Source organism: Nyctereutes procyonoides, unplaced genomic scaffold (genome assembly GCF_905146905.1).
Source record: "Nyctereutes procyonoides isolate TBG_1078 unplaced genomic scaffold, NYPRO_anot_genome, whole genome shotgun sequence".
NCBI classification, from domain to species: Eukaryota; Metazoa; Chordata; class Mammalia; order Carnivora; family Canidae; genus Nyctereutes; species Nyctereutes procyonoides.
The window spans coordinates 45327211-45349910 of record NW_026575125.1 but is presented as its reverse complement, the minus strand read 5'-3'; the positions used below and the strand labels follow the sequence as shown (position 1 = coordinate 45349910).

The window sequence follows — 22700 nt, the reverse complement described above, 5'->3', positions numbered from 1 at the left end:
TTCTTGATTGACTGGCACTTTTATTGCCTCCTGTAACAATTTTTTACTTACTTGTGAGATATTAGTATAGCTACCCCAGCTTGCTTTTTGGTTAGGATTTTCATGGAATGTCTTTTTCCATGCTTTCATTTTCAACCTAGTTGCTTCAACCTGTGAGTCTCTTGTATGCAGTATATAGTTGAACTATGTTTTTAATCCATTCTACATTGAAGTGGTGAATTTGCCTCCTAAGCTAAGAGAGCTTAATCCATTTACCGTTAAAGTGGTTACCAATAGGGAATGACTTATTTCTGCTATTTTGCTATTTGCTTTCCATGTGTTGTATCATTTTTGTTCCTCATTTCCTTGTCACTGCTTTCTCTTATATTTGATTTTTTTTTGTAGTGTACCGATTTGATTCACTCCTCACTTTTTTAATGTGTGTTTTAGGTTTTTTTTTCATAGAGTAAGCCCTGGGGATTATAATTAATATTTTAACTTTATAACAGTCTAGTTTGAATCAGTACCATTTCGCTTCTGTAGCTTACAAAGACTTGTCTCACTATATCTGTGTTTTTTGTCACAACTTAAACCATTATACATTGTGTTTCTACTAACATAAATTTATAGTTATTATTGTATGCATTGGAATTCTAAATCATAGCATACAAAAAGAGGACTCAGAAACCACAAATACAACAATATGGGCTTTAATATATACCTCTATATGTAGTTCTCCTGGTGGTTTTTGTTTCTTTGTATAACTTTGAGTTATTCTCTAATATCCTTTCATTTCAGCCTGACAGACTCTATTTAGTATTTCTTAAAGGGCAGGTTTACTAATGACAAACTATCTTAGATGTTGTCTACTTGAGACTCATTAATTTGCCTTCATTTTTGAAGGATGATTTTACTCCCTATATTATTCCTCGTTGACAGTTTTTTATTTCAGCATTTTACATATATCACCTAACTGCCTACTGGTCTCCATTGTTTCTGATTAGAAATTGATTGTTAATCTTATTGTTTATCCTCTGAGATGACAAATGCTTGTGTCTTGTGCTTTCAAAATTCTCTCCCTGTTTTTATCTATTGACTATTTGAATATAATGTAGCTCAGTGTGGATCTCTTGAGTTTATCCTACTTGGAATTCATTGAGTTTCTTAGATGTTTACCTTCATGTATTTCATAAAATTTGGGAAGATTTGGCCATTATACCTTCATATAATCTTTCTGCCTCTTTTTCTCTGTCCTTTCTTTCTGGAACTCCCATCTGAATATGTTGGTAAGCCTGATAGTGTCCTACAGGTCCTTTGCCTGTTCATTTTTTTTTCTTCTTTCTTTCTACTCATCAGAGTGGATAATTTTAACTGTGCTATCTTCACATTCACTGATTATTTCTTCTGCCTGCTAAAAATCTGCTATTGAATCCCTGTAATGAATTTTTCACAACATTGTACTTTTCAGCTCCAGAATTTCTATTCAGTTCCTTTTTATATTTTCTAGCTCCTTATTTATATTCTATTTTTTGCTGAAAAGTGGTTGATTTAAAGTCCATTTCAGCTTCCTCCTGGAGAGTTATCAATTTCTTTTTTTCTATAAATAAGACATACTTTGTTTCTTTGCGTGGCTCATAAGGGGTTTTTTGTTTTGTTTTGTTTTGTTTTTGTTTGGAGCTGAGACATTTTGAATATTATATAATGTGGTAAGTCTGGAAGTCATATTCTCCTTCCTCCCCAGAGTTTGCGTTGTTGGTTATTGTGAACTACAGTTATCTATTTATTTAGTGACTTTCCAAAGGATTTTTTGTAGATGATGTCCTTTTAGTGTGTGGTTGCTGAAGTATCCATTCTGTTGCCTCAGTGGTCAACTGAGATTTCTTGACAGGAATTTCCTTAAATACCAAACTAAGCAGAATTTTTTGTTATTGTTAAGCATTCCTCTTGTATGTTTTTGATTATATTCCATTGTCTCCAAAGTGTTTACTCTTACCACTTTTACTAGCTCAATGGTTACTACAGTGGAGGGACAAATACTTGGAGCTCCTAACTTCATTTTGGGAGCATCATTCCTTCTACCTTTGTATTTTTAATATGTGTATCTTAATTTGTATTTTCTTTAAATGTCTAGACTTGCTTATTATCTACATCTTAACCTCTCTTGAATAAGACAGGAACCTTAGAATGGAATTTCTTTTGCATGTTACTTTATACTTATTATCTCTCAATCCTCACAACTTTGCAAGGCATGTGGTACTTTTTCAATTTTATGGGTGAAGATAGTGAGACCCAAATAAGTTTTCCTAAATCACAAAGCTAATGGATCAGTCCAGGATTTCAAAGTAATATCTAATCCCTAAACTTAAGGTTTTTCTTTTTTTTTTAACTTAAGGTTTTTCTACCATGCCATACTTCTTTACTTGAGATGGAAAGCCCTTTTAGAGTCAACAAAATTACATTGACAACCATTGGGACTATTAGGGATGGGATCTTTTTCAAACAACTGTTACCAGCAGCCATTTATTTTGAGGGACAGTCAGTGACCCTTCTTTTTTAAAAAAATCTTTATTAAGGTCAGAAGGCAGGGGTTTTACTTCTTTGTTCAAAAAAGGAAGGCCTGGAAAATGAACTCATTTTCTTATAAAGAGACCCTATTAGAGGGAAATACAAGACTGGATTCCTCTGATGAAGCAGAATTCTGGAGAAATTTGAGGCTGATCATTAGGAGTAGGATCATTAGGAAGAAGTTTCACTCTCACTTTGCTTCTCTTAGAGTTAGAAGCAGTAGCCACAGAGTTTGGCTTCATCAGTAGGATCTATCTATATCATCGTCCTGTTAAATCCTATATATGTTGTATGTGGATTGTGAGGAGAGTATGATAAAACTGGATGTTTGTGATATATGTGTATAGAATGAGATACCTGTGTATATGTGTTTTGCCATTCAGATCATTCAGTAATCTTGTTGCCAGTTCAGCCCAAGTGGTCTTTTTGTTTCCTTTGTGTGAATAATGTATATAGCATTTCTTTTTCCATTTCATCCAATATGTATTGAGTACCTACTCTGCATTGTGTTAGATTCCCTTAGTTTGAAATCAAATAATACCTATCCCTGCCCTCATTGTAAATTGGGGGTGACATATTTACTTTTCAACTCTTAAATACTATGTAGCAAATAACTCCAGTAGAGTATACCTAGGATGCTCTGGAGAGTTAAGGAGGCATCTGAATCAGATTAGGAGAACAAGGAAGGCTGCTTTAGGAAGTGAATCTTAGAGCTGAATTTTGCAAGATCTGTAAAGTAACTCATGAGGTTACTCACTAAAGGGATATTGAATGAGTGAATCAGAATTAGGTAATGCTTAGAGAAGGACATTTGCAGCAAAGGTACAAAAGTAGACATGAAAAGTATGTGGCACATTCAGGGATTCCTACATTTGAGTATGAATTAAGTCAAGGGTCTACTGGTAGAGAAATGGGAGGAGCTGAGGTGTAGGTATCGTTCTGTTTTCACCCTTCTGGATGAGATCTCAGTTTACCTGCTTTTCCCTCTCTCTGCAGTTTACCCTTCCCTGGAGTCTGACGATGATGACCCTGCTTTGAAATCTCGACCCAAGAAAAAGAAGAATTCAGATGATGCTCCATGGAGTCCTAAAGGTGATCAGTATTCTGTCCTTAAACTCTGTAGGTATGGTTTGGGGAAAATAGGCTGGGGGTAGTTGGAATATTTAACATAAGAAGACATGATTCAGTCACTCCTTTGTTTATTCAGCAAACATTTGTTGAGTACCACCCACGTGCTAGGTATCATGTTAGGTGCTGGAGTGAAAATGAAAATAAGACACATTTCATGCACTCAGTTCAGCAAAGCCAGAGGTAACGGAGCTTATTGCTTCTGATATTATATGGCTCGAGATGAAAAGAAGATCTTGAGCAGATTCCAACAAGCAGTGTGAGGCTTCTGAGAACATTCTGCTACCATCATCCCAGACCTTTGATAATATGTTGTCAAATGAGAGAAATTGTGCTGACTGTTGAATTATACAAGGCCCAAGACTCCTTAGACTGTCAGCTGTACTGGCTAAGAGGCCAGCTCTGAGGAAGGCAGAATGATCATTGAGTAGAACATGGAATTTAGGGGGTAATAGAATTTTATTCATCTCATTGATTGGGTGGTTTTCACATTGGAGGGTATGTCAGTTAGCTTTTCCTGCTTATCAAACTACCCAAACTTAGTGGTTTAGAACAATGACAGCTGATCATTTCTCATGAATTTGTAGGTTGTCTAAGCTATTGTTCTAGTTTGGACTAGCTTGGCTGGGGCTGGATGGTCTAAAAAGATCTTCAGAGATCTAGCCCTAATTTAAGGTGGCTAGTGCCTCTCTCTCTGTGGTCTCTCCTGGTCAATCTGGAAGCCAGCACAAGCTTTTTTTTTTTTTTTTTCCACAAGATAGCAAAAGCATGTCCGCTGGCAAGAGAGCAAAAGCCCCAGTTTGCAAGCTCTTTTCAAGCCTCTGCCTATGTTATGTTTTCTATTGTCTCACTGCCCAAAGCAAGTTACATGGTCAAGCTTCAATTTGAGGGGTAGAGAAATAGATAATGTCTTTTGAGAGAGGGAGCTGCAGAATCCTCCTTTGGATGCAGGGAGATGTGAGTAAGTTGAAAGCCAGTACTGCAGCAGTCTGCCACACAGGGTGCTGGCACCTCAGTACCTGTGGTTCCCCAAGAGACCCCCTGCTGGCCCCACCCATCCTTATTTGGCCTTTCTGCTGTCTGCTTGGGGTTGGGGGAAAGGGGTGGTAGGGTAATCCTAGGAAATATTCTCTTAGTGAGTCAGTCAACAAATGTTACTATTTTCTGATTGTATTTTTCCCCATAGTTTCTGGCTAATTAGCAAATTAGAAAAGTCGGAAAATACAGAAAATAGAAGAAAGGATAAAGAAGAAACCACTCATGATTCTGCTACCCAGAAGCAGCCCCCAGTGTTAATGTTTTGACATGTTTCCTTCAAGCCTGTTTTTCCTCTTTATTTCTTTTTATAGTTGAAATTACAGTGTATACATCCTGTATCTTGCTTTAAAATTTTTTTGCCTTTTAATCAAATTAATATGTATATTTGGTAGCAAATCAAATAGTACAGAGAAGTTTATGATGAAATGCAATGGTCTTTGCCTCTGCTTTCCCCACCTCCAATGCCATGCCTAAGCAACAACCTCCTGGTTTTCTTTTTTCTGGTTGTTACCTCCAAAACTCAAGAAAATAGGGTTTATACCACATTTCTTGATGTATCAACTTAGCCTCTATTTCTCGTTCTCTCAGCTTTGTCAGTCTCTCTTGATTACCCACTTTCTAAGATACAGATGTTAGTACACTACTCTTTCTTCTTCTAACTTTCTATGAATGCACATTTTCATTTACATTGTAAAAGTTATTAGCATTTACATTGCCTTGTGATTAATATTCTATATTAACTAGGAGTTGACTGTAAAAGTTGAAAACTAATAAATGTACCTGGCCTTTTAAGTATTGTTTCATAAATATGTCCTTATGCCATATATATAAACATAAAATATAAACATATTTTAGTGGCCACAAAATATTCTATCCCATGGACATACCTTATTTACCTCCTTTAACGTGAGGCTAAAAGCCTATTGCCAAGTTTTCACAATTAGTAATAACATTTGGGGTGAACATCTTTATATGTGTTGGTGTCTCTATTTACTTAGAATGAATCCCTATTAAACTCTAGAAGGACAAAAAGTACATGTGGGTATAGTAAAAAGTCTCCCTCTCACTCCTGTTTCACAGCCCTCACTTCCCCACTAGAATTCTCTACTAGAGAGTTGCTATAAGCTCTTAATTTCCAGAATTCTGAAAAACTTTGTTCTGACAATTTTTACCAGTTTTTTCATTATTTTAATTCAGGTGTGAGTGTTTGGAGGTCCTTAACTTTGCCATTTTTGCTGTTGTCATCCATCATGACCTAGTAAATAGTTCAGGATACATTTCTATGAAAATGACATTTTCTTCTATAACCATAATACCATTTTATGACACCTAAGGGAAGTAACATTTATTTTCTCATATCATTTAATATCAAATCCTTATTTGGATCCCCCCCCAATTGTACCAAAAATATCTTATAATTTGCTTATCTAAATCAGGTTGTAATCAGGAGTAAATTGAATTTAGATTAAAAAAATTTTTAAGACATTTTGGGGGGCACAGTTGGTTTTGATTTGTATTTCCCTATGTTGAGTGATCTTTTCATGTGTTTGTTAGCCATCCAGATGTCTTCTTTGGAAAAAGTATCTATTCATGTCTTCTGCCTACTTCTTAACTGGATTATTTATGTTTTCTGGTGTTGAGTTTAATAAGTTCTTTATAGATTTTGGATACTAACCTTTTATCTGATATGTCAGTTGCAAATACATTCTCCCATTTCATCAGTTGCCTTTTAGTTTTGCTGATTGTTTCCTTCACTGTGCCGAAGCCTTTTATCATGATTAAGTCTCAGTAGTTGCTTTTGTTTCCCTTGCCTCTAGAGATGTGCCTACTAAGAAATTACTGCAGCTGAGGTCAAAGAGATTCCTGCCTGCGTTCTCCTCTAGGATTTTGATGGCTTCCCATCTCACATTTAGGTCTTCCATTCATTTTGAATTTGTTTTTGTGTATGGTATAAGAAAGGGATCCAGTTTCATTCTTTTTTTTAGAGTTTATTTATTCGAGAGACAGAGATAATGACAGTGACAATGAGAGAGAGCACAAGTGGGGAGGAGAAGGAGAAGCAGGCTTCCCACTGAGTAGGGAGCCTGATGCGGGGCTCAATCCCAGGACCCTGGGATCATGACCTGAGCTGAAGGCAGACACCCAACTGACTGAGCCACCCTAGTGCCCTCAGTTTCATTCTTCTGCATGTTGCTGTCCAGTTTTCCCAGTACCTTTTTTTGAAGAGACTGTCTTTTTTTCCATTGGATACTCTTTCTTGCTTAATGAAATACTTGACCATTCGTTTGTGGGTCCATTTCTGGTAGGTTCCCTATTCTGTTCCACTGATCTGTGTGTCTGTTTTTGTGCCAGTACCATACTATCTTAATGATCACAGCTTTGTAATATAGCTTGAAGTCCAGAATTGTGATGCCTCCTGCTTTGCTTTTCAACATTCCTTTGGCTCTTTGGGGTCTTTGGTAGTTCCATACAAATTTTAGAATTGTTTTTTTCTAGGCCTGTGGAAAATGCTGGTGTTATTTTGATAGGGATTGCATTGAATGTGTAGATTACTTTGTGTAGTATAGACATTTTAACAATGTTTGCTCTTCCAATTCAAGAGTATGGAATGTTTTTCCATTTCTTTGTGTCTTCTTCAATTTCTATCATAAGTGTTCTATAGTTTTCAGCATACAGATATTTTACCTCTTTGGTTAGGTTTATTCCTAGGTATAATATGGTTTTTATGGTATATTATGGTACAATTGTAAATGGGATCACTTCCTTAATTTCTCTTTCTGCTACTTCATTATTGGTATATAGAAATGCAACAGATTTCCATATGTTGATTTTATATCCTGTGATTTTGCTGAGTTCTTGTATCAGTTAGTTCTGGCAATTTTTTGGTGGAATCTTTTGGATGTTCTACAAAGAGTATCATGTCGTCTGGGAAGAGTGAAAGTTTGACTTCTTCTTTGCCAATCTGGATGCCTTTTATTTATTTTTGTTGTCCCATCTCTGAGGCTAGGATTTCCAATACTATGTTGAACAACAGTGATAAGAATGGACATCCCTGTCATGTACCTGGCCATAAGGGAAAAGCTCTCAGTTTTTCCCCATTGAGGATGATATTAATTGTGGGTCTTTTGTATATGGCTTTTATGATGTTGAGGTATGTTCCTTCTATCCGTACTTTGTTGAGGACATTTAATCAAGAAAGGATGTGTTTTGTCAAATGCTTTTCCTGCATCTATGGAGAGGATCATAAAGTTTTAATCCTTTATTTTATTAATGTGGTATCACATTGATTTGTAAATATTGAACTACTCTTGTAGCCTCGAATAAATCTCACTTAATCATGGTGAATAATCCTTTTAATGGACTGCTGTATTCCATTAGCTAGTATCTTGTTGAGAATTTTTGCATCCATGTTCATCAGGGATAATGGTCTGTAATTCTCTTCTCTAGTGGAGTCTTTGTCTCGTTTTGGGATCAAGGTAATGCTGGCCTCATAGAATGAGTTTGGAAGTTTTCCTTCCATATCTATTTTTTGGAACAGCTTCAGAAGAATAGGTATTCATTCTTCTTTAAATGTTTGGTAAAATTCCCCTAGGAAGCCATCCATCCCTGGGAGATTTTGATTACTGATTCGATTTCTTTTTTTTTTTTAATTTTTATTTATTTATGATAGTCACACAGAGAAAGAGAGAGAGGCAGAGACACAGGCAGAGAGAGAAGCAGGCTCCATGCACCGGGAGCCCGACGTGGGATTCGATCCCAGGTCTCCAGGATCGCGCCCTGGGCCAAAGGCAGGCGCCAAACCGCTGCGCCACCCAGGGATCCCCACTGATTCGATTTCTTTACTGATTATGGGTCTGTCAGATTTTCTGTTTCTTCATGTTTCAGTTTTGGTCATTTATATGTGTCTAGGAATATAACTATTTCTTCCATATTGCCCAATTTGTTGGCATATAATTGCTCATAATATTCTCTTATAATTGTATTTCTGTGATGTTGGTTGTGATCTTTCCTTTTTTATTCATGATTTTATTTACTTGGGTTATTTCTCTTATCTTTTGGATAAGTCTGGCTAGGGGGTTATCAATTTTGTTAATTCTGTCAAAGAACCAGCTCCTAGTTTTGTTGATCTGTTCTACTGTTTTCTTTTATTTGTATGTTACTAATTTCTGTTCTAATCTTAACTACTTCCCTTCTGCTGGTTTTGGTCTTTATTTGCTGTTCTTTTTCTAGCTCCTTTAGGTGTAAAGTTAGGTTATATATTTGAGAATTTTCTTGCTTCTTGAGGAAAGCCTGTGTTGCTATATACTTCCCTCTTATGACTGTCTTTGCTGTAACCCAAAGGTTTTGGATTGTCATATTTTCATTTCCATTTGCTTCCATGTATTTTTTATTTATTCTTTAATTTCCTGGTTAACCCATACATTCTTTAGTAGAATGTTCTTTAACTTCCATGTGTTTGTGGTCTTTCCAAATTTTTTCTTGTGGTTAAGTTTTGTAGCATTGTGGTCTCAAAATATGCATGGTATGATCTTAGTTTTTTTGTACTGATTGAGGGCTGATTTTGTGACCCAGTATGTGATCTATTCTGGAGAATGTTCCATGTGCAGTTGAAAAGAATGCGTATTCTGCTGCTTTAGGATGCAATACTCTGAATATGTCTGTTAAATCCATCTGGGGGGCACCTGGATGGCTCAGGCATCTGCCTTTGGCTCGAGTCATGATCCCAGGGTCCTAAGATCAAGTCCAACATTAGGCTCCCTACAGGGAACCTGCTTCTCCCTCTACCTATGTCTCTGCCTCTCTTTGTGTGTCTCTCATGAATAAATAAATAAAATCTTTTTAAAAAGTCCATCTAGTCCAGCCTGTCTCTCAAAGTCATTGTTTCCTTGTTGATCGTCTGCTTAGATGATCTGTCCATTGCTGTGAGTGGGCTGTTAGAGTCCCCTGATGTTATTATATTATCAATGAATTTCCTTAATTTTATTATTAATTCATTTATATATTTGGCTGCTCCCAAGTTAGGGTCATAAATATAATTGTTAGATCTTCTTGTTGGATAGACCCCTTTATTATGATATAGTGTCCTTCTACATCTCTTACTACAGTCTTTCCTAAAATCTAGTTTTTTGTGATGCCTGGGTGGCTCATTGGTTGAGCGTCTGCCTTTGGCTCAGGGCATGATCTCGGAGTCCTGGGATCGAGTCCCACATCGGGCTTCCTGCATGGAGCCTGCTTCTCCCTTTGCCTGTGTCTCTGCCCCTCTCTCTCTGTCTTTCATGAATGAATAAATAAGTAAATCTTAAAAAAAAAACATTTAAAATCTAGTTTTTTCTGGGGGTCCCTGGGTGACTCAGTTGGTTGAGCACCTGACTCTTGATTTTAGGCTTGTGTCATTATCGAGCCCCATGTTGGGCTCCATGCTGGGTGTGGAGCCTGCTTAGGATTCTCTCTCTCCCTCTGCCCCTTCTTTCCCCTCCCCCCCAAAATCTAGTTTGTCTGGTATAAGTATGGCTACTCCAGCTTTCTTTTGATATCCATTAGCGTTATAGATGGTTCTCCATCCCCACACTTTCAATCTGGAGGTGTCTTTTGGTCTAAAATGAGTCTCTTGTAAGCGTCATATCGATGGGTCTTGTTTTTTTTAATCTATTCTGATACCCGCTGTCTTTTTTTTCCCCCCTGTCTTTTGATTGGAGCATTGAGTCCTTGTACATTCAGAGTAATTATTGATAGATATGAATTTAGTGCCATTGTATTACCTGTAAAGTCACTGTTTCTGTAGATTGTCTCTGTTCCTTTTCTAGTTGCTGTTGCTTTTGGTCTCTCCTGCTCAAAGAGTTCCCTTTAATATTTCTTGCAGAACTGGTTTAGTGTTCATAAACTCCTTTAGTTTTTGCTTGTCTTGGAAGCTCTTTATTTCTCCTTCTATTCTGAATGACTCCCTTACTGGATCAACTATTCTTGGCTGCATATTTTTCCCATTTAGCACTTTGAATATATCATGCCCCTTCTTTCTGGCCTGTCAGGTCTCTGTGGACAGGTCAGCTGCTAACCTTATGTGTCTACCCTTGTAAGTTAAGGACCTTTTGCCCCTTACCTTGTATTTTGTAAGTTTCACTATACTATGCCATGGTGTTGACCTGTTTTTGTTATTTTGAAGGGAGTTCTCTGTGCCTCTTGCTCTCGAGTCCTTGTTTCCTTAACCAGATTAGGGAAGTTCTCAGCTGTAATTTGTTCAAATAAACTCTCTGCCCCTTTTTCCCATTCTTGTTGGCTTCAAATCATTTTTAAACATAAAATATCACCTTTAAAGAAATGACTTTAACCTTCTGAATTGCTTATTTTAGAATCTGCATACTGCTTATACAGAAAGTTTTTAATAATAATAACAACAACAACAGCAGCAGCAATAGCTAACCAGGGATTCCTTGGTTATCCTCAAATCTAGGTCAGTACCACTTCTTTTTTTCTGTGACATTGACTTTTTTTGTTAATTAAAAATAGAATAGTACAGTAAATTCCCATACATCTACCATTAAGAATCTAGTCATCAAATCTTGCCATGTTTGATTTATCTGTTTTCTTTTTTTTTTCAAAATTGCGCTTTGAAGCAAATGCTAGATATTGTGTCATTCCCTATCCTCAATGTACTTTACTATACATCTCTAAAATGAAGATATTTTCTTGTTTTTAAGATTTCATTTATTTATTCATGAGAGACAGAGAGAGAGAGAGAGAGACAGAGACACAGGCAGAGGGAGAAGCAGTCTCCATGCAGGTAGCCCGATGTGGGACTCGATCCTGAGACTCCAGGATCACGCCCTGGGCTGAAGGCAGGTGCTAAACTGCTGAGCTACCCAGGGATCCCCGACATTTTCTCATATAACCACAATCCTGTTATCATACATAGCAAAATTAATAATTTGATAATTCCTATATATTATCTAGGTCCATAATAAAGTTTCCTCAAGTGTCTAACCTAAAAGGTATTTTTACAGTGGATTTGTTTAAATCAGGATCTAACACAGTTTGCATAGCATTTGGCACAAATGCCTTTTGAATCTTTTTTAATCTAGACCATTCCCCCTTTTTTGTTTTGTGCTATTTATTTGTTTTAAAAACTGGCATAATTGTCCTGTGACACATCCTACCTTCTAGATTTGTTTCCTTGTGATACTGTCTTTTTAATGAAACCAAGCCAGTTATCTTGTAGAATGACTGATTGTTTTCTTGTGTTGTCATTTAACTCGTTCTCTTATCTCTGTGCTTCCTAAAAACTGGAAGTAACATGAGATACTTACTTGGTTTTAGATATTTGGTAAAAACTACTTCCAAGGTATGCTGTGAATTCATATTGCATTGCATCAGGAGGCACATGAAGTCAGCTTTCTCACTATTAGTAACAGTCAGGTTAATACTTAGTTAAGGAGGTGATATGATCTCAGCATTGTGAAGTTAGTTTTTTCCTTGTGAGACTAGCGAGGAATATGTGAGTTTAATACTTTGGTACTGTGTCAATATGCAGGTCCCTGGAATCAGTTATTTTTTTAGGGCTTGCAAACCTGTGATTTTCCAATTTTGTCATTCCTTCTACATTTATTAGGAGGCATAATTCTGTAAAGAATGGCTTTCCTTCATCATCTGGGGCTCTTTGATTATCCTGAAATACACTTCCTATGTCAAATGTGTGATAAATAATTTTTTTAAATAACTGTTTTTTGATTCAAGGTTATTAGGGCACTATAAAAGGGTCATACAAGAAGATACTCTTCTTCAGGAGCTCATAGCCTGTTTGGTTGGCAGAATAACACACAGCACATCAAAGTTAGAGGATGAGACAGGATGGTATGTGCTACATATTAAGTGACTGTTACATGTCATAAGTTCAGGAGAGGGAGAGGTCGATGTGAGCCAGAGAGGTCCTAGAGGATTTGTATAGAAGGTTGATTTTAGCTTACCTTGAAGGATGGGCAGGTTTTGAAGAGGTGGACAAAGGAAAGAGGATACTCTAGGCAGCGTGGACATTTGAGGATGAAGGCACGGGGTGAGAGGATGCACGGCACATATTCTGGAGGTATAATTAGGAATCCGTTCTGTCTAGAGAACCTAAGAACATAGGTGTGGAAATAAGGTTGAGGAGGTAGGGAGGCAAGGAGCAGAACGTGGTCAACCTTAAATGCCAGTTCAAGAAAGTTAACTTTTATCCTATGATCATTGTGTGCTTTGTATACTTTGAGCATTTGTAAATTAGCTTCTTACCTGATGGGAAATAAAATCTGACTTTGTAAAAAGCTAGAATCTGGAAAACCGATGAGACCACCTTTGAGGGAGGTTCAGAGGTAGGGAATATGCTTGACATTCAGATAAATGTTCTCATCCTGTTTCCTCTGCAGCCCGTGTGACCCCAACTCTACCAAAGCAGGACCGTCCTGTGCGTGAGGGGACCCGGGTAGCTTCCATTGAGACAGGCTTGGCCGCAGCAGCTGCAAAGCTAGCCCAGCAGGTAGGTGCTGACAGCCAGTCAGTGGCCCTGCTACTGATTCCAGTTTGCCTTAGAGACCTAAAACTCAGAACTTCAGGCTGATAGGATCCCACTGTTGTTTCATTGAGGAGTTGGTAGCCTTTGATCTTTATCCTTGGCATTAGTCCTAGCCTCCTATATCTTTCACAGCCCAATGCAATGACAGGCTACTTCCATAGGTCACAAAGTTAACATGACTTAGAATGAAAGAAAATAGGGGGCCAGAGAAAAGCCCTTATCATTTGCCTTTCTAGGTGTGTAAAAACCTATTAGATGGAAAGGACCAGGGCTGTCCTTGAATGAGAGCATTTGCCTTCAGATGAAGCCCCAAGGAGGGTTACCAGCTGAGTATACTCAAGTTCTTAGCCACCCAACCAGTACTGGAATTTGATTTTTGGGGAGAGGCTTTTCTGGTCCTCTAGACCAAATATTATTGTCTTAATATTCACCCCCTACTTCCCAAGAAAACATCAACCACTAGTTTTTGTCCTAAAGGGTCTCTTCAAATCAAATTGAATGAATGAATCAAATTGACCTCCTAACAGGTTACAGTTTAAAAAGGTCTTTAATGTGTAGACTGTGCTCATCAACCCTGGGAGCAGTTGGAGTTTAATTTTCTGGTTATCTCCTTATCAACATCTCCTTGGCTCCTAATGTGTCATCCCATTGCTTAGAGCATTTATTGAGCATCTCCTTTACGTTTTGTGCTTCCATGTACAGTGTCTCATGTAATCTGCCCAGTAGCCGTATTCAGTAGGTGATATTTTCATCATTTTGCAGGTAAAGAAAATGAGGCTCTCTTTAAGGGACTAGTCCAGGATATGGAGGAGACAAGATTCAAACTCATATCCTCTAACTTCAGATTTCATGTTACTTGCTATTTCAATAAAATAGTTAAATGTTTATATAACTTAATAATTATATCCTATTTAAATAAAACAGAATAGGATGATGTTTTTAATAAATGCTGTTATACAGAGCTCTAAAGGTACTTAGAAATGTCTCAGAGGCTGTTGAGAGCCAGCAGAGAGCAAGCAGTCCAGGCAGGCCACTTTGATCACAAATTCTCTGTTACGTACATCCTAGTGCCATATAAGATGTAATTTAGAAATAAAAGGGAGGGGGGCTTTTAAATAAACAGATAATTGAAGGTGTGAAAACTACTTTGGGTGCCTTCTAAGGAGCTCACTTCGGTTTGCTCAAAGAAGAGGATTTGAAATTTGGGAGGGGTTTTGCAGGCTAAGCTTTTAGAAGGAACCAGGGAGGCATTCCAGAAGAAGGGAAATCCTTGGCAAAGCACACAAGGTCCTCTTAATTTGACCTCTGCTCACTTCTCCTCCCCGGCCTCCCCACAGCCCTGCATGCGCATGTTTTGCACCAGCCATACTGTTGTACCACGGTGTTTGTCGTTCACTTGGTGTATATCCCATTGCCTCATGCCCCTGTGCCTTTGCAAGATTGTTTCCTCTGCCCACTAGGGATCCTCCCTTTTAGATGCCTTTTAGATGCACTCCTTCATACCACCTACCACCAATTTATTTCAGCAGCCTTCTGTGCCTCTCTGGTATTCTCTCCTAGTACTTAGAAGTATGCCTTTCTGTATCCCTTTTTAAACTGTGAGTGCCTCAAGGGTGGGGATATATGTAATTTAACTTGACATCCCCACTAGACTAAACATGTGTTTTAGTCATTATTGGGCCTGTGAACGAATGAATGCATGAATGAATGATCCGGTCCCTCTGGATTAGAGGCTTCAGGTTGGGCAAGGGGGTAAGATAAATTCAGATTAAAAAAGGGATTGTAGAGCCAGCCTGCCTGAGTTTGAATCCTCACTCTACCACTTCAGCATGTTACTTGACTTCTCTGTGCCTCAGTTTCCTCATAAACTTTGAGGAGTAGATGAGATAATGTGTGGCAAAGCTCTGAAAATGGCACTTGCCACATAGTAAATACTATAGACATGTTAGTTTTCCGGGGTTATCATTGTGAGTTGGGAAAGTATGAATGATAAGACCGTGGAGGACCATGAATGTCAGACTACTAACAGGTTTTTGAGCAAGGAAATGTGCAAGGTGTAAGTGGTCCTGTCCTCAGACAGCCTAGTGTTCAGTGAGGGAATCTGGATGAAGTATACAAGGAGATGACAACAAAGATAGAAAAATGTAGGCTAAAAAAATTTTTTTAAAGAAAAATGTAGGTTATGTCACCTAGGTATGAATGGTTAATTTCTGGATTCAGATGAGAGAAATGGGGGCAGAAATGTTTCTGGTATAGGTGGAACAGCAGTAAGGTTGAAAAAAGATTCTAAAGCTAGATGGCTTAGGTCTGGATCCCAACTTGGTCACATCATGATCCTATACCCTTGAGAAAATGCTTTAATCTTTCTCTGCCACAATTTCCTCTCCTAAAAATGGGATTTTAACTCTTTCTTCTCATACTTCTTGAGTATTAAATGAGTTAAATTATAGAACAGTACCTACCGTGTATTACTAATATTATTATTATTCTTGTCCCCCAGAAATTCCTATGGTAGCCACAGCCTGTCAGATCTTCCGAAGGCAGGAGTAGGCCTGTGTTGCCAAGGCAAAGAAATGTAATCACTGAGTTGGTTTGTGTGGCTGTGTAGCATTTCAGAAGGTGAAGTCATTCACATGCTCTCAGACTACCTTTCCAGGTTCTCAGGGCTCCAGATGCCCACTATATAGGTACCCGCTACGCAGTGGATAGCAGATCCATAGAACAATGGATGGATGAAATCCAAGATATTGGGTGAATTGACATAACTCCTTATTCCTCCTTCCCATCCAGAATTGTGTTTTAAGACCCACTGACCTGGAGGATTGTCAAGTCCTCCATTAAAAGAAAAGACCAGCAAGAGGAGGAAAACCATTGTAAAAGTAATGAAGATAGAGTAATAGTTTACTACTTGTTGAGTACCTACTATGTGCTATGTGTTTTTATATCATTTTATTCTTCCTGACAACCCTGAAAAACAGATTTATTTTGCCCATTTTACAGATAAGGCGATTGAGATTCACAAAGGTTAGTAACTTGACTGAAGTCATCCCACCCAGGGAGCACAAACCTAGATTTGAACCCAAGTTTTTCTTTAATTCCAAAGTTACTGCTCTTTCACTCCCAGAGGCCCCTCTTTGAGAAGTGTGCAGGGTGGGTATTCAGATAGGCCTGGCTAAATCCTGGACCCAACAACTCTTCACCTGTGAGGCTTTGGGTTCAACTTACTTAATATCCCCGCACCTCAGCTTTCTTATCTATAAACTAAGGGATTTTCCTTCTCGTGGCTACTCTGAGGAATTAATGAAGTAAAGTATACAGTTGACCCTTGTACAACATGGCTTTGAACTTCACAGGTCCACTTGTACATAGATTTTATTACAGTAGCACTGTAAATGCATTTTCTCTTCCTTATGATTTTCTTAATAATTTATTTTCTCTGCCTTTATTGTAAGAAGACAGATAACATAACAAAATATATGTTAATCTACTGTTTATGTTATTAGTAAGGCTTCCAATCGATAGTAGGCTATTAGGAATTAAGTTTTGGGGATGTCAGAAGTTATATGTGGGATTTTTGCCCACATGGGGGGCGGTCAGTACCCCTAATCTGTACATTTTTCAAGGGTCAACTGTATAAAGGGCCTTAGCTGCTAGCATAAATTTAGCTATTCTTATTAGAAGTGTCCATGGTCCACCTCATAAATGGCAGTGCTAGGACCAAAACTCAGGTCTCTGAATTCATTTTCCTTTCAGTACCACTGTACTGATTAGTGGCAGTGATAACTTAAGGATGGATGGTCCCAAAGAGTTGATCTCAGGTGTTAGGCCTGTGTTGTGTGTACATACGTCCAGCCTAGACTTGGGGTGGGGGTGGGTTGCAGGACCACATTGACCAGTGTCTGGTTTCCTTTCTGGGCAATTCTTTTCTTTCCTCCAGTCCTGAATTTCCCCTCCCACTCGGCTTATATTTCAGGAGCTACAGAAGGCCCAAAAGAAGAAATATATTAAGAAGAAGCCTTTGTTGAAGGAGGTAGAACAGCCTCGCCCTCAGGAGTCCAACCTCATTGTGGCAGTACCAGCTCCATCTCTGGCCACTACACCCCAGCTTCTCACCTCCACCTCCCCGCCACCTCCTCCTGAGCCTAAACAAGAGGCCCTCTCAGGAAGTCTTGCTGACCATGAATATACTGCTCGTCCCAATGCCTTTGGTATGGCCCAGGCAAACCGCAGCACCACACCCATGGCCCCTGGCGTCTTCTTGACCCAGCGGCGCCCTTCAGTTGGCTCCCAGAGCAATCAAGCAGGACAAGGTACGACTGCCACGTGGTTGCAGAACTGAGAAGGAGCTTAGGGTCACCAGCTCCAAATCCTGAGCACTCTGGTAGATGAGAATACTTGGGAGGGACACAGCTAACCTAAGGTGCTTGGATTTGAACTCTTAGGCCATGAAGAGACATTAACTGTGTTACACAGAGGTGTTTCAGATGTGGGTTTAGAAAGAACCTTCTGGTGACCAGAGTAGAGGGTGGACTGCAGGTGGGAAGTCTAGAGAGGGGACATCTGCATAGGTTCAGGTGAAGAGAGGCTGGGGCTATAGCAGAAATGGAGAGGAAGGAGGGGATAAATTGATAAAATATGGAGGAGGTCACATGGGTCATGAGAGATGATCTGATGTGGGGAGAGAGAGGAAGAGGCGATGGGAGGGGTGCCCAAGCCCTCCTTTTCTTCACTTTGGCCTTCAAATCCCAGTCCCTAGAGTGTGCCACTCGAGGGTGGTGAGGTCAGTGTGGCATCAGGTGATGAGGATGGGGGTTTCTTTTCTCTTCTTCTCTTTATCTTTTCTTTCTTTTTTGAAGATGAGAATTTCTAATGAAACAAGGCCCTGAGGATGGCACCTTCATGGACATTGAGCTATAATCACTAACCAGGCACTTGTGTAGTCCCAGTGATCAAGATAAGAGGACAAGGAGGCATAACCACAGCCCTGTAGAATTTAGGAAGGAAAATGAGACCAAAGAAATCAGTGAGGGAAAGGAACCAGACAGACTAACCAGGGATTCGGTAACTGCTGCAGGAGGTCATGGAAGGAAGAGCAAAGACATGTGGTGTTGGATGGAAATAGTTAAGGAGGATTTCTTGCCCAAGGTGTGCCTGGAGGCAGCATAAGGATGGGGAGACTGTGGGCAGAGGAACAGAGGAATTGGGTAGACTGAAGGTAGTTGATGCTGGAGTTGCTGCTGAAGCCCACGCCATAGCCTTTACTTACCTCTCTTTTCCCCACAGGAAAGCGTCCTAAAAAGGGCCTGGCCACAGCAAAGCAGAGACTTGGCCGTATCCTGAAAATCCACAGAAATGGCAAACTACTTCTGTGAGCCCCCTAGTGTCCTGCCCCTCACCCCCATTGTCTTCTCCATAGTCAACTCTCTGGGGTACTCCTGAATCCTATCTGCCCTGGACAAGGTGCTGAGGCGCATTGTCCTGCTTTCTTGGAACTGACCAAAGGCATGGACTCCCTCTATGGGCCCCTTCACCAATTCCCCTAACTCCCTTCCCTACTTCCACTAGAGAATCCTGCCTTCCTTTTCCATACCTCTGAGTAGCAGGTGAATGGGAGAGCTTTCTGGCTGACTAGAACCCTCTTTTCTGCTGCTCCAACCCATTTTCTTGTTACCAGCCTCATCTGCCCTTTACTCTCATCCCCACTTAAAACTGGAAGGCAGGTTGAGGGGAGGCATAAAGTGAGCCTTGGCCTCTTGCTATTTCCCAGGTCATGAAGTGGGAGGCCCAGTGCTTAACACTTCCCACAGCTCCAGCCCTGTTTTCCAGAAGCCTGCCCACCTCTGCCCATATTTCCTTCCCCTCCCCAACCCAGCGGACATGTCCCATTCCAGACTTGTTCCTGGGAGAAGGGTCTAGCCCTGCTCCCTTTTGACAAATGCTTGATGAAAATAAAGAGGAGGGCCCAGAGTCTCTCTACTGCCCCACCATGGCCATTTTCAGAGGTGGACTAGAAAAGTTATGGGCTGACTTCACTCATCTTTGAGAAGAAGAGAAATTTCTGTCACTTCCTAAGGTGGAGAGAGGACCAACACCTAAGCCTTTAACCATGGCTTTGTAGCCCACTGGAGGAAGCTACTTTTGGGTGGCTACAGATGAGGTCCCCTGTCCCCGGGTGAGCTTCAGGTATTTTCCTAGATTTTGAGGTCCTGCAGAACATTATCCACGTGGCTATATCTGGGCCCCAGGAGGTGAAAAACCATCTCCCAAAAGTCTGAAAGTTCCTACCACTGAAGCAGATAACCCTGGCCCTGCGTACAGCCTGCTCTCTTTACCTGTACCACAGAGCACAGCCTGGACCTTCTGGAGAGGATGTGACAGGACAGCTCACCCCTGGGTTCTCCATCAGGACCTCTCTGCTTCTTTCCCCACTTAAGGTCTTGGTCTGAAGAAGACCTCAAAACACACATCTTCATGTCTGGGCCTTTATACTCCCAGACATCAGGTCACAGCTCCAGCAGAGTGCAGATGGGTTACTCAGGAACCTGAGCCTGGAAGAAGAGATGCCCATCTGTAAAGGAGCAGATCATCTGATCCTCCACTCCCGGTCTTCCCCTTGTGGGTGTCTTTATCATTCAGACAGTGCCCAACCCCTCTCCCTCCTCCTCCCCGGCCACCTCCCTCCACCACTGCCTGTCTTGCCTCCCTGGCAACCTGGACTGGATGGAGAATACCCCACTCCCTCCATTTTGGTACTGCCCAAGTGGAGTGCATCCTTGCCCTCTACTTCCCACTCTGACCTCACCCCAGTTTGCCCAGTGCTTCTGGGGAACTTAACAGCTACCATGCAGGCCACAGGAGTATGTGAGGTTTCCCTTGTCATCTTTGTGTCTCCAGTTTGTCTTTCTTTTCTCTATAGCCCCACATCTACTCTCCTTATTTGGAATCAGGGGTCCCTTAAACCCATCTGCTTTTTTTTTATTTTGGGGACCCCATGGGCCATGCAGCCCTCCATCTAGTCACACCAAAGGCAAATAGCCTGGCTACCTCCCCCCCCCCAGCACATGAGGTCCCCACATCCCTCTCCTCTGTTTCCACCCAGCTTTGCTTTCTTGGGGTTTTCAAGGCAGCAGAGGGTAGTGAGGGGAGGGAAGTGGGGGCAGCCTGTGTCCCTGTATATGCAACTGCCTGATTGGGCCCTGACTGCTGTAACCAAGACCAGGACCCCAGCCCTTCTGCCCATTAATAGCACCCCCCCCCAACTTGATCTTTCAAAGGCAGCTAATTGCTAGCAAATCCCCCTGGTTCCAGGCCTCTTTCCCCTCTGTTTCTTTGTTAGAAGTTTCTGTGGAGCTAAAACCCAACCTCCATTTGACTGGGTTTCTGTTTAGTTTAGTTGGGCTCTCAGAGACTCCTGTTTGTTGTTTTGTGTTTTAAATGAAAAGCAAGTTTACCCTCAGAGTTATGCTTTTCCAAAGAGGCTAGTATGCTTTTTTTTTTTTTTAATGTTTCAGGTTCTAAGTGAAGTGAGTTGGAGAGGGATTGGGAGTGGTAGTAACTAAGGTGTAGAACATGGTGAGAGTTCCCTCTGGTCTCCAATCCCCAGCACAGAGCTGGTGGTTGGATAGGGGGTAGGGAGAGAGGATTTCTATTCACCTTTAATATATTTTTACAAAAAGCAAACAATTTAAAAACAAGCCCACCGCTTCTGTACATGTCTAAATATATTTTTAGAAGTGGGTAGGATTGTGAATTTCTGATGCAGGGCCTTTTTATAAACAGGTTAGAATAGCATCATACAGACTTCTCTGTTGTTTTTTTCCCCTGTTTTTTTCTTATGTTGTGTTACTAATGTAATTTATATTTTTTTTAGATCCTCCCTTTCCTATAGAGATAAAAGTGATTTATCTTGGCAATTGCTTTGCTTGGAATTCTTTTTTTGGTGGTGGTGGTGGTGGTGAGGGTGGTAGAGGGTGGTGGTGGGATGGGCCCAGGAGTGCCACCTTCTCTTTACATTCTCTCTGTCTCTTCCTTTCATGAACTCAGCACAGCCTTACACCCAAGTTAGGGAAGGGACAGAATCCTAGCCTTCATGAGAGACACAGTTGACACACCAGAAACAATCAGAAGTACAGTGAGCAGAAAAGAAAGGGGGTAACAATTCAAAGTGGCCTGACAAGTTTGTTGAGAAGGCTTTCCATATCTTCCATGGGCTATTTTTAGTGGTTATAACTTGTATCCTCTTTGAATGTTGGGTTTCTGAGTTTGGTTTTTCTTACCTTTCTTTTTATCTGACATGCTCCTCCAGGCCAAAATTGATTACTGTGCTTAGGTCGAGTTCAAGGGATAGAACATAATTATTAGAGCTAACATGTCATGCTCATCATTTTCTCGTGCTAGATACTACTCTTAGTGTTCTGTGTATTTCGATTCATTTCATTCTCACTGACATCCTCATCCTGCTGATAAGAAAACAGAGGCAAAGAAACCTTGCAACATCAAACATCTTACTTTGTGGGGCCAGCCTGGTTCCAGAGTCTGTGTTCTTATCACTGTACACACCTGTTGCTGATAACCACTACTATTTATTAAGTGCCTTTTCTGTGCCAGCCGGGGGGCTAGGGGTTTTACTAGGATATTTCATTTAATTCTCACTGACAATCTTGGGAGATAGTTCCTAGTCCTGGCCAATGGTCTTCCACAGCCAGCAGAATCTGCTGCGTGACTCCAAAACTAATGCTCTTTCCTCTCACCATCTTAGAAAATCTTTTGCAGATCAATGACCCAACAGATGTTTATTGAGCGCCTGTTGTGTGCAAAATATGTAGCATTGGGAACTATGTCCGAGGAGAGCCCATTGGGATAATGTCAGGAGCCTCAGTTCCAAATCTACTACCACCCTGACTCTTTGTGACCCAGGACAGACAGCTTACTGTCTTAAAGTCGCTGTAAAAGGAGTTTGGACCCAATGAGAATTTCTTCATCCTAGAGATTCTACTACTGTGGGTCTGGGATGCCTCTCTGGGTTTGGAACCTCCTGGCTGAATGGCTTCCTCCAGCTCTTCCAATCTGAATCTTGGTATTAGGATCTAGAGAGAAAAGGTCCTTCTCTGGGGCATGGAGAACTGTATCTTCTGGTAGAAATGCAACAGGAAAGGGGCAGGATTTCAGAGCCTTTGCAGGAATAGTGGACTGGGTTCTCCTTGTCATCAACTCCCAACCTACCCTCCCCAGGGAGGGGCCCAAAGCACTGTCACCAGCCAGGGATTAAAGGATAAGCTCGAGTCTTCATCATCTTATTTCTCACCCAGGCAGGAGGTGCCAGCAGATCAGAGGCTTTTGTCTAAAAATTAGGAAAACAAGAGCACCCAACTTTAGTCTTTCCTTTTCCAATATGGAGTGGAAAAAATACACAGGACTTGTCACTAAAATCCTGCCTTCTCAATGACCAAGT

The 22700-nt window shown here is 40.5% G+C and overlaps 1 protein-coding gene across 5 annotated transcripts in view; it reads left to right on the top strand.

The window, feature by feature from the left end:
- PHF8 (PHD finger protein 8) overlaps nt 1-21162 on the top strand; it is a 96048-nt gene extending 74886 nt beyond the window's left edge. For all 5 annotated transcript variants that reach the window (XM_055337765.1, XM_055337763.1, XM_055337760.1 and 2 more), the window contains 4 exons: nt 3541-3636; nt 13104-13213; nt 17223-17559; nt 18533-21162. In XM_055337765.1, coding sequence (XP_055193740.1) covers nt 3541-3636; nt 13104-13213; nt 17223-17559; nt 18533-18621 — 632 coding nt within the window. In that variant the 3' untranslated portion in view covers nt 18622-21162. The remainder of the gene's footprint in view (nt 1-3540; nt 3637-13103; nt 13214-17222; nt 17560-18532) is intronic.
- The last annotated feature ends 1538 nt before the right edge of the window (nt 21163-22700 follow it).